The 12,881-nt window shown below is 40.0% G+C and overlaps 1 protein-coding gene across 6 annotated transcripts in view; it reads left to right on the top strand.

Moving 5' to 3' along the window:
• Positions 1-4,432: 4,432 nt before the first annotated feature.
• The window catches only part of LOC121527731 (receptor-type tyrosine-protein phosphatase mu-like), a 262,989-nt gene continuing 254,540 nt past the window's right edge, over positions 4,433-12,881 (top strand). For all 6 annotated transcript variants that reach the window (XM_041814762.1, XM_041814761.1, XM_041814760.1 and 3 more), the window contains exon 1: positions 4,433-4,726. In XM_041814762.1, coding sequence (XP_041670696.1) covers positions 4,636-4,726 — 91 coding nt within the window. In that variant the 5' untranslated portion in view covers positions 4,433-4,635. The remainder of the gene's footprint in view (positions 4,727-12,881) is intronic.

Below are 12,881 nucleotides of genomic sequence, written 5' to 3'. Positions count from 1 at the left end.
AGCTACAGTCAGCAGTAGTAGGTGAGGTAGTTGTAGCTACAGTCAGCAGTAGTAGGTGAGGTAGTTGTAGCTACAGTCAGCAGTAGTAGGTGAGGTAGTTGTAGCTACAGTCAGCAGTAGTAGGTGAGGTAGTTGTAGCTACAGTCAGCAGTACTAGGTGAGGTAGTTGTAGCTACAGTCAGCAGTAGTAGGTGAGGTAGTTGTAGCTACAGTCAGCAGTAGTAGGTGAGGTAGTTGTAGCTACAGTCAGCCGTAGTAGGTGAGGTAGTTGTAGCTACAGTCAGCAGTAGTAGGTGAGGTAGTTGTAGCTGCAGTCAGCAGTAGTAGGTGAGGTAGTTGTAGCTACAGTCAGCAGTAGTAGGTGAGGTAGTTGTAGCTACAGTCAGCCGTAGTAGGTGAGGTAGTTGTAGCTACAGTCAGCAGTAGTAGGTGAGGTAGTTGTAGCTACAGTCAGCCGTAGTAGGTGAGGTAGTTGTAGCTACAGTCAGCAGTAGTAGGTGAGGTAGTTGTAGCTACAGTAAGCAGTAGTAGGCTTTAAGGCAGAGGATGGAATGTTTTATAAGCTTTGATGACATCATCTTTATGGCAGAGGATGGAATGATTTATAAGCTTTGATGACATCATCTTTATGGCAGAGGATGGAATGATTTATAAGCTTTGATGACATCATTTTCAAAGGGCAGAGGACGGAATGTTTTATAAGCTTTGATGACATCATCTTTATGCCAGAGGATGGAATGTTTCATAAACTTTGATGACATTATCTTAAAACACGGAGGGTGGAATGTTTTATAAGCTTTGATGACATCATCTTTACGGCAGAGGATGGAATGTTTTATAAGCTTTGATGACACCAACTTTAAGGTGAGGATGGAATGTTTCATAAGCTTTGGTGACATCATCTTTAAGGTGAGGATGGAATGTTTTATAAGCTTTGATGACATCATCTTTATTGCTGAGGATGGAATGTTTTATAAGCTTTGATGAAATAATCTTTATGGCAGAGGATGGAATGTTTTATAAGGTTTGTTGAGATAATCTTTAAGGCAGAGGATGGAATGTTTTATAAGGTTTGTTGAGATAATCTTTAAGGCAGAGGATGGAATGTTTTATAAGGTTTGTTGAGATAATCTTTAAGGCAGAGGATGGAATGTTTTATAAGGTTTGTTGAGATAATCTTAAAGGCAGAGGATGGAATGTTTTATAAGGTTTGTTGAGATAATCTTTAAGGCAGAGGATGGAATGTTTTATAAGCGGGGGATGTTGGAGGATTTTTATCTCTATTTGTGCCCAATCGTAGGCCACAGTTGGTGGTCTTTGGTAAAGTGGGTGGAACTGGTGATGAGTGAGGGGAACCCTTGCCCCAGCTCCACCCACTTTACCAGAAGTATCAACAAACAGACAGTCAAGATGAATAAATATTGCTGGTATTGTGTTCTAATAGTCAGAGAGTTTGCATTCTTTTCTATAACTGGTCTGGTTTGGTTTGAAGAAGGATACCAGTTCTGCATGATTAGGCGTACTGGAGTTGTGAAGCTCTTCTGAAGGATTGTTGGCTGTTGGAGAATTTGGACTGACCCTTTGTGTAAGTCCAGTAGCTGTCTGGCTTTGGTACCTGAGAGGAAATGCTTCTGAATATTGGGTTCTCGCCCTCTGACTGACTTTAGCTCATGAAGAGCAGCTGTCTTCAGTCTGATCTGTTATTTGAGCAGAAAAATCTTCACAGTAGAACACATACAGTAAGAGCTGAGAGTTTTGTCCAGCAGGGGGCAGTGTTGTGACTCCAAACCTCTGCATGTATGCAGCGGTGGTTCAGAGGTCTGCAGCTCGTCATGTGAGCGGGAAAACCTTGAACAGGCTTTAAGAACAGATGCTGTGTTAGAGAGCACAGAGTGTTTCAGTGTTCCTATAATCTCACATTTGAACTGGTGCTCCATTAAACTTCCTCTAACATCAGTGGCTTTTTCACTGAGTGAGCCGGCCTTCATTTGGGATGAGTCTTAAATAAACTCATGGACAGCAAGAATAAACAGGAGAGAATATTTGACTGGGTTAAATGAATGATTATTAAGTCAATTCATCATGTGGTCTCAGTTCTAGGATTTCATGGTTCTGGATTATCAGACTCTGACATGATTAAAATCAAACACTGACACCTCTCTACTAAAAACCAAAGTCAGACTCCATATCAGGCACTTTACTGCCTGAATGACCAACGATCGCAGGTAAAGTTATTCAGAAAAATAGGAAATGTTGGAACGAGGGAAACCGTCCCGTGTGCTGCTCAGACCTGTGGTTCTCAACTGGTGGGTCAGGACCTGAATGTGGGTCGTGAAGCTCTTTAGAGCGGGTCCTAAATGTGTGGCAAAAAGTCTGTGTACGGAAGCCCTAGGTGGCCTTACAGTGAACTCATACATGTATTTTTGAGGTTTACCTATGATGACGAGTACATTTTAGAATTTGTCTCAAGATTTCCACCTATTCATCCCCTTTTCTTTGGATAATAGAGCCAGTTTTCCAAAGATAACAAGGAAATTCCTAGAGGAATGACTAAATTTCCAGGCTTTCTCAGGAAATTGGAGTAAAATAAGACGCATGCGTGTCCCTGTGCAGGGTTTGCTTTCTTAAAGTCAGTGTATTTTTCAGCTTTATATTTGAAATAAAAAATACAAAATCAAGAAACAAGCTGTTTCTACTGTTTGAAAATAGGAAAATAAAACATGACCACGGTGAATTTATGGGCCATTTCAGACGATTCATGTTAAAAAGGGAAACAAAAAACAACAGAAAACTAAAAATCAACGGGTTTTTTTTGTTTTCCAAAAATAAAACTAAATATAAAAATGGTCATATTTTATCATTTTCTTTTTGTTCCAATCAAAAAAGGAAGACCAAAGAACGGAACATTGGCGACGTAACATTCTGTTTTCCAAACATCTGCAGCAGGTCACATGTATGGGAAAAGAATGTTAAATCACCAGTGTTCCCGCCTTTGATCTTGCTGTTCTTCACAATAATGTCAACTGTTTTTGTTTATACGTTTATTTTGAAAAACTAAAAATGGAAAACTTTTTCTGTTTCTTTGATTCATATTTTAATCTGAACACAGGTGGCGCCATCTTTGTTTTATCCTATTAAACAGTCTCACTTTGGATTTCTCATTTCAAAATAAAAGCCTAAATACTGGGACCTTTAAGCATCTTTGTTTTATCCTGTTAAACAGTCTCACTTTGGATTTCTCATTTCAAAATAAAAGCCTAAATACTGGGACCTTTAAACATCTTTGTTTTATCCTGTTAAACAGTCTCACTTTGGATTTCTCATTTCAAAATAAAAGCCTAAATACTGGGACCTTTAAGCATCTTTGTTTTATCCTGTTAAACAGTCTCACTTTGGATTTCTCATTTCAAAATAAAAGCCTAAATACTGGGACCTTTAAACATCTTTGTTTTATCCTGTTAAACAGTCTCACTTTGGATTTCTCATTTCAAAATAAAAGCCTAAATACTGGGACCTTTAAACATCTTTGTTTTATCCTGTTAAACAGTCTCACTTTGGATTTCTCATTTCAAAATAAAAGCCTAAATACTGGGACCTTTAAACATCTTTGTTTTATCCTGTTAAACAGTCTCACTTTGGATTTCTCATTTCAAAATAAAAGCCTAAATACTGGGACCTTTAAACATCTTTGTTTTATCCTGTTAAACAGTCTCACTTTGGATTTCTCATTTCAAAATAAAAGCCTAAATACTGGGACCTTTAAACATCTTTGTTTTATCCTGTTAAACAGTCTCACTTTGGATTTCTCATTTCAAAATAAAAGCCTAAATACTGGGACCTTTAAACATCTCTGTTTTATCCTGTCTCTCTTTTAAATTTTTTTTTTTTTAATATAAAATTGGAAATGTATGAACATTTTCATGATATCTCTTTAGTTGCTGATACCTGACCAGGTAAGACTCTGGTGTAGACATTTCTCTCCACATCTGGTGTCTAAAATATGCCTGAATATTTATAGCTTTATAAAATAGCTCTTCTTCTTCCAGCCGTGATAAAATAACTAAGACTGATTTAGATAAAGCTTCAAATACTCTGAAATCACTGAACATCATTTCTAAAAGGGAAGAGAGGAGGGAACAGAAACACTCAGACACCAGTAAAGAAGGCTAAAATTAAAACTAACTACACTGACATAGCCGCTGTTAAAGCCTTTTTAAATAAAGTTGGAGAAACGGAAGTGAAAAAGTTTTTTAAATCCGAACATAATAAAACCGATCGGAACAAAGATCGTATATTTGTCACATTCCTCTCTCTCCCTCGCTCGTGCCCCCCCTAAAGTCTCTCGCCCCCTGTGACGTCACCGGCTGCTCGGTAAACGGAGTCTCTCTCTCTCTCTCTCTCTCTCTCTCTCTCTCTCCGGTCTGAGGAGAAACGGAGCAAAAGAAAGCAGACACAAACCGAGAGTCACACCGAGTGTGTGTGAGTGCGCGTGAGTGTGGCCGACGGCGGGAAAACAGGGAGAGTAGAAGAAGAAGAAGAAAAAGAAGGAGCAGAGGAACGAGGAGGAGGAGGAGAAGTGAGTCGGACTTCTCCGTTAGTTTCCCTCTCGCGCTCCGGAGGGTCTCGGTGTGAAACATGGAGCGAACGGGAACTTTGCTGCTCGCGCTCTTACTGGGAACACTGGGACTAACGGGACTAACGGGCGCGCGGGCGGACACCTTCAAAGGTAAGGGCTGTGGGGGTCTGAGGGGGTGAGTTTGGGTCTCTGAGGGGGAGGAGGAGGGGGGAGAACAGGGGAGTTGTTTCTGAGTGTCGGCATCCAAGTTTCCAGCTGGAAAATCTCCTCCTCCTCCTCCTCCTCCTCCTCCTCCTCCTCTTCCTCCTCTCCGAGGAAACTTTACCGACACCGGGAGACCGACCGAAACAGGCTGGTTCACGGCGAGAGTTCTAGAATATTAGAGATTAAAGAGACCAACAATCAGATACTACAGTCAGAACAACCTTTCTATCAGAGACCAACAATCAGATACTACAGTCAGAACAACCTTTCTATCAGAGACCAACAATCAGATACTACAGTCAGAACAACCTTTCTATCAGAGACCAACAATCAGATACTACAGTCAGAGCAACCTTTCTATCAGAGACCAACAATCAGATACTACAGTCAGAACAACCTTTCTATCAGAGACCAACAATCAGATACTACAGTCAGAACAACCTTTCTATCAGAGACCAACAATCAGATACTACAGTCAGAGCAACCTTTCTATCAGAGACCAACAATCAGATATTACAGTCAGAACAACCTTTCTATCAGAGACCAACAATCAGATACTACAGTCAGAGCAACCTTTCTATCAGAGACCAACAATCAGATACTACAGTCAGAGCAACCTTTCTATCAGAGACCAACAATCAGATACTACAGTCAGAGAAACCTTTCTATCAGAGACCAACAATCAGATATTACAGTCAGAACAACCTTTCTATCAGAGACCAACAATCAGATACTACAGTCAGAGCAACCTTTCTATCAGAGACCAACAATCAGATACTACAGTCAGAACAACCTTTCTATCAGAGACCAACAATCAGATACTACAGTCAGAGCAACCTTTCTATCAGAGACCAACAATCAGATACTACAGTCAGAGAAACCTTTCTATCAGAGACCAACAATCAGATATTACAGTCAGAACAACCTTTCTATCAGAGACCAACAATCAGATACTACAGTCAGAGCAACCTTTCTATCAGAGACCAACAATCAGATACTACAGTCAGAACAACCTTTCTATCAGAGACCAACAATCAGATACTACAGTCAGAGCAACCTTTCCATCAGAGACCAACAATCAGATACTACAGTCAGAGCAACCTTTCTATCAGAGACCAACAATCAGATACTACAGTCAGAGCAACCTTTCTATCAGAGACCAACAATCAGATACTACAGTCAGAGCAACCTTTCTATCAGAGACCAACAATCAGATACTACAGTCAGAACAACCTTTCTATCAGAGACCAACAATCAGATACTACAGTCAGAACAACCTTTCTATCAGAGACCAACAATCAGATACTACAGTCAGAACAACCTTTCTATCAGAGACCAACAATCAGATACTACAGTCAGAGCAACCTTTCTATCAGAGACCAACAATCAGATACTACAGTCAGAGCAACCTTTCTATCAGAGACCAACAATCAGATATTACAGTCAGAACAACCTTTCTATCAGAGACCAACAATCAGATACTACAGTCAGAACAACCTTTCTATCAGAGACCAACAATCAGATATTACAGTCAGAACAACCTTTCTATCAGAGACCAACAATCAGATACTACAGTCAGAACAACCTTTCTATCAGAGACCAACAATCAGATACTACAGTCAGAACAACCTTTCTATCAGAGACCAACAATCAGATACTACAGTCAGAACAACCTTTCTATCAGAGACCAACAATCAGATACTACAGTCAGAACAACCTTTCTATCAGAGACCAACAATCAGATACTACAGTCAGAACAACCTTTCTATCAGAGACCAACAATCAGATACTACAGTCAGAACAACCTTTCTATCAGAGACCAACAATCAGATACTACAGTCAGAACAACCTTTCTATCAGAGACCAACAATCAGATATTACAGTCAGAACAACCTTTCTATCAGAGACCAACAATCAGATATTACAGTCAGAACAACCTTTCTATCAGAGACCAACAATCAGATATTACAGTCAGAACAACCTTTCTATCAGAGACCAACAATCAGATACTACAGTCAGAACAACCTTTCTATCAGAGACCAACAATCAGATACTACAGTCAGAGCAACCTTTCTATCAGAGACCAACAATCAGATATTACAGTCAGAACAACCTTTCTATCAGAGACCAACAATCAGATACTACAGTCAGAACAACCTTTCTATCAGAGACCAACAATCAGATATTACAGTCAGAACAACCTTTCTATCAGAGACCAACAATCAGATACTACAGTCAGAACAACCTTTCTATCAGAGACCAACAATCACATACTACAGTCAGAACAACCTTTCTATCAGAGACCAACAATCACATACTACAGTCAGAACAACCTTTCTATCAGAGACCAACAATCAGATACTACAGTCAGAACAACCTTTCTATCAGAGACCAACAATCAGATACTACAGTCAGAACAACCTTTCTATCAGAGACCAACAATCAGATACTACAGTCAGAACAACCTTTCTATCAGAGACCAACAATCAGATATTACAGTCAGAACAACCTTTCTATCAGAGACCAACAATCAGATATTACAGTCAGAACAACCTTTCTATCAGAGACCAACAATCAGATATTACAGTCAGAACAACCTTTCTATCAGAGACCAACAATCAGATACTACAGTCAGAACAACCTTTCTATCAGAGACCAACAATCAGATACTACAGTCAGAGCAACCTTTCTATCAGAGACCAACAATCAGATATTACAGTCAGAACAACCTTTCTATCAGAGACCAACAATCAGATACTACAGTCAGAACAACCTTTCTATCAGAGACCAACAATCAGATATTACAGTCAGAACAACCTTTCTATCAGAGACCAACAATCAGATACTACAGTCAGAACAACCTTTCTATCAGAGACCAACAATCACATACTACAGTCAGAACAACCTTTCTATCAGAGACCAACAATCACATACTACAGTCAGAACAACCTTTCTATCAGAGACCAACAATCACATACTACAGTCAGAACAACCTTTCTATCAGAGACCAACAATCACATACTACAGTCAGAACAACCTTTCTATCAGAGACCAACAATCACATACTACAGTCAGAGCAACCTTTCCTGTCCTTTGAACTAATAAATATATTAATAAATATATGAAATGTGGTTTTATATCAATAATAGAAACTAATAAATATATTAATACTTCTTTCTACTGAAATACAAAAACAACAACAATTTTTTAAAATTGTATTCAGAAGGTTTTTTTAGTAATTTATTGATCATATTGATCAGATAGAGGTATCATAAAAGTATGTATCAACAGGCTTTAAGGGGTTAATCTGATAAAATAGCAGCTAAGGCTGACAGCCTCAAGTTGATTGGTCGATTAATTGGTCAGTGATCTCATGTCCAACCAAAATCCAATTGGTCGAACAATCACACGTGCTACTTTAATTGGAAGAATCCATTTTTATTTTGCGGGGGTGAGAAGGGAGGCATCATGTGTTTTTATTTTTTCAGTTATCTAGTGTTATAAAATATAATGACTATAACTATTCAATAATAATTTACTGGTGCCTTTAAGGGTAATTGTTACAGGTTAAATCCCCAGAGAGTCAAAACAACGTCACTAGGACCCTCCCACCAGCACCTGTCACCTGCGGTGTGGCAACGTTTTGTTAAAAAGCATGATTATTTAATTCCAATAAAAGGTTAGACTGCAAAAATCATCGGATTTTTAAGTTCATTTTGAATTTTAATTACCACCTAAATGCACTGACTACACTGTCAGAGACATCTGACGTAGAAATTACATGAAGGGTTTTTTTTTGGTCCGTCCCACGACCGATCGATTCATTGATTATCTGGTGCGATTTTAGTCGACCAAGTTTTTCTTTGGTTGACTACAGCCCTAATAAAAGCACATCTTTAAAACTGTCCTGGAGAATAGAGATTCAGAGACTCGGCCTTTTTTACTAACGACTCCAGGAAAACTGCTGCACAGAAACACGGGCTAGGTTAGAGTCAGAGAAGCCCAGTACCACGGCAGCAGGAGTCACAGTTTCACACACACTGACAAACAGATAACTGCACACACACAACATTAATGATGTTAGAGTCAGAGAAGCCCAGTACCACGGCAGCAGGAGTCACAGTTTCACACACACTGACAAACAGATAACTGCACACACACAACATTAATGATGTTAGAGTCAGAGAAGCCCAGTACCACGGCAGCAGGAGTCACAGTTGTTTTTAAAGCAGAAACTGCAGACGGACTCCTGCAGAAACATTTCTGTTTGACATGAAGTGGCCTTATGGGAAGTGTAGTTCATTATAAAGGGGAATGAAGAACAGAAACATGATCAGAATTTAGTGTCACCTCACCACAGTTTTGATGCAATACTGATGAAAATCACAGCATACCAGTGTTTGCATTAATACTGGCAGCAGAAGTAGAAATATGAGGCCTTTTACTGCTACACTTACAAACTCCTGCACAAAGACAGCAGCCATATCGGAGCGAGGAACCCTGGTATGTGTGTCATTCAGCTGCAGCAGGACTCTGAGCTGTTGACAATCACTTTTGGGCAATTTTTGATTCAAATAAGGAAAAAGTGCAGACAAACTCCTGCAGAAGACATCTGTGTTCAACATGAAGAGACCTTTGGCCTTGTGGGATTTGTGGTTTACATCGTGTGTGTCACCAAAATACAATTTAAGATGCAATACTGACAAAAATCACAGCATTTCACTAGCTGCTCCAACACCACTGCAACAGAAGTAGACGTCTTAGATTTCTGCCTTATTCACCAACAGTTTCAGGTCAGTTCCTGCACAAAGACGGCGGTGATGTCGCAGCGAGGGAAACCCTCATAAATGTGCAATACCAGCGCTGCAGAAGTCAGAGCGGTAGACACAATATCAGGGTATTTCTAGTTTCTTTAGTCCTGCTAAAACACCTGTGTTTAAAATGAGACGGGAACTGTTCCATAAAACATAAACATGATCCTCATCACAACACATCAATAAATTCCTCCTCCAACCACGGCAGCAGAAGTTTGATCAATTCTAGAGACGTCAATGTGATAAAATCCCGTTCAATACTCACAATCTCACATCATGTAAATAATGGTGATGATGATTTTAGGTGCAGCCCTGGTCGGCGTCTCCTAAACGGCTGAACCTTCATGATCACTCGTATTTATGATCTCTGTAAATCACACAAATATGTCGGCGACATTTAGAAAACTGAGTGGAACGGCTGCAGCCTCTCTCCTTGCTATCATAAATGTGCAGTTTCAGTGTGTAGGAGTTTTTCTGAAATGTTTGCATATTAAAGAAAAGAAGATGTCCACTGTTGGCCGTCTCGGACATGAATTTTGTTGTGATTTTTGTCAGTATTGTGCTGAAATCTTAAATTGTGGTGCACTGAAAACACTTGACCTGCTCTCTTGGGGTCATATTTCTGCTCTTTATTCCCATTCATAATGGACTACATTTCCCATGAGGCTGTGGAGCCCCTTCTGTCAAACCCCGCTGTTAGTGCAGGAGTTCATCTGCAGTTTTGTGCATAAATAAAACAAGGAATTGCCCAGCATTGTTTCATTCAGTGGAGGGCTCCTTGCAGCTCATGCGGCCCCCTCCTCGCTCCAATGAGTCAACCGTAAACGTCATCAAATTTTCAACACGATGAAAACACGTCACATCTGCGGTGGAGGATTTGAACCCCAGGCTCCAGCACGAGGCCGTGCACAGACCTGCAGAATTATCAGAGATGATGGCTTCTATTTTAACGTTTGGCCCTTGTGCGTGAACGTTTGACAATATTTAGAACCGTCTCCTTGGACACATCGAGTGAGGAAGGGGGGCCACACGGGGCCCCCAGGCCACTGTTTGCCCACCACTGTCCTAATATGAAACAGCATCTGCAGACAAACTCCTGCAAAGCTCCTAAAACAGCAACGTTAAACATGACATGACCCATGGCCTCATGGGAGTTGTAGTTCATTGAAGGGAAATAAAAGCAGCATGAGGAGCTGTCTGCCTCAGAGAGGCTTCGGCAGAATTATCAGAGGAGTAATGATGATAAATGTCCTGATCAGGACAGGAACTGATCACTGTATTGATTAACCAGATTGATTTATAGTTTCTGACGGTAAATACGGACTCTTTAAAATGTTAAAATGTTCCGTCACATTTCTAACCCAAAGAGAAGAGAGCAGTGACAAACATGTCTGCAGTGTTTGGACTAAAGGGAGAGGCCCGCTCTCCTCTCCTCGTCCATCTCGTGCGGATGCTGCCAGAATATTTCAACATTCAGACATTGTGCAAGAGTCTTCCTGTAACGACTGATGGACTCATTCCTGTCTGATGTGCTCTGTCATTTTAAATCACTGTTTACCCCAACCTCCGCACCGGGCAACAACTCCAGGAAATGCTGCAGCAGACTGGGCTCGTCACTAAACCAGAACATTAGACTCAGAAGCAGAAAGCTAAGACACCCAGCACCGGGTCCTTTTTGGTTTGAAGGATCAAAAATCGTCAGCTGCAAATGAAATAAATGTCAAACAATCGCCCAAAACACGGGAAGGGAAAAAGTTGCAAATATTTTAGTGGAATTTAGAGGAAGAGGGAGGAACCCTCACTCCTCTGCAGCTCATCCTTCCCTTCCACCGACTCTAATAATTTAACACCTGTGCAGGACTTTACCTGGAACTTCTGATGGATTCATTACTCCTCCAAACCTTTATCTTGTTATGTCAATGTCGGCCTCGTTTTTATTTTTTAAGTGCTTTGAAATCATCAATCATTATGATGGAAATGTATCGATTTTCAACAAGCTTCAAAACACGATAATAGCAAAATATTTATGAATTCTTGGTGAAATTATAGCAAATAAAGCTGTGATTTAACTTTAACTGTTGTGAATATTTCTAAAAGTTTGAGTAAAAGTGATAAACTTTATTTTCTTTACAAAACTAAATACCATAGGTTTAATATCAGTCTATATCAGCTGTAAATATCAGTCTATATCAGCTGTAAATATCAGTCTATATCAGCTGTAAATATCAGTCTATATCAGCTGTAAATATCAGTCTATATCAGCTGTAAATATCAGTCTATATCAGCTGTAAATATCAGTCTATATCAGCTGTGTTGTCTGTAAATCTCGGCTTATGTTGGTTTAATATTTTGGCCTGTATTTACTGTAAATACTTTTTAAGTTTACGGTTTGACAGTGAGATGTGTGTGAAATAGAGAGGCCTGTCTGTTTCCTTTGGTACAAATATTACAAGGCATAAAGACCTTTCCCCTTGACCTTTAACCCCCTAAATAAAATCAGGTCATCCTTTCCTACTAGTGAACATTGGTGCAGCGTTTGAGGAGAATCACTGAAAGCCTTCCTGGAGATAATGAGAGATGATGATCAGTAGGTTCCTGCGCTGGGTGCGGCTGTTTTTATCAATCACTGTGAAAATGTTCAGCGTTTACTTATCTTTTAGTAAATATATCTACTATAGTTATACTCTCTTTAACTTAAAGATTTTCATTTACAGCTTGGTTTCAGTGTTAAACATGAGATGCAGGCATAAAATCACTGAGAAATCTTGTTTGATAATCCTGATCTAAATTTCAATGAAAAGATTTCGATGATGCTTTGTGCCGTAATCTTGCAGTCCTATCATGCAGTGATTGTTACGGTGAAATCTGCAGCTTTAATGCTTTCTGCTGCAGACGACCGCTCCAGGAAAATCAACAGACAGGTCAAACAGAGAAGAAGAAAAGAAAGCCAAACTACACAGCCCCTTTTTCTATATGTATCTCATTCCCTAACCTGAGCTCCGTCTGAATTCAGCCTGTTTCTTTGGTAAGAGTCAATATAGATGTGGATCATGTGGATCGTAGAATCCATCCTCAGTAACCTCGGCCGACGGCGCTCTGCTGCAGGAGGATTACTGACGGAGGAGAGATGGTCGGAGGCAGAGCACAGAGGAGAAGATTCACCAGCACTCACTAGGAAAATACTGCATTTACTCACTTCCTGTTACCAAGTAAACTTTAATCACATCTCTATCTGGGTTTGGCCGATTTATTCTACAAATACTCAAACATTAGACACGACAGTAGAG

The sequence above is a fragment of the Cheilinus undulatus genome, linkage group 19 (assembly GCF_018320785.1).
Source record: "Cheilinus undulatus linkage group 19, ASM1832078v1, whole genome shotgun sequence".
Classification (NCBI taxonomy): domain Eukaryota; kingdom Metazoa; phylum Chordata; class Actinopteri; order Labriformes; family Labridae; genus Cheilinus; species Cheilinus undulatus.
This window is presented reverse-complemented; position numbering and strand designations above follow the sequence as displayed.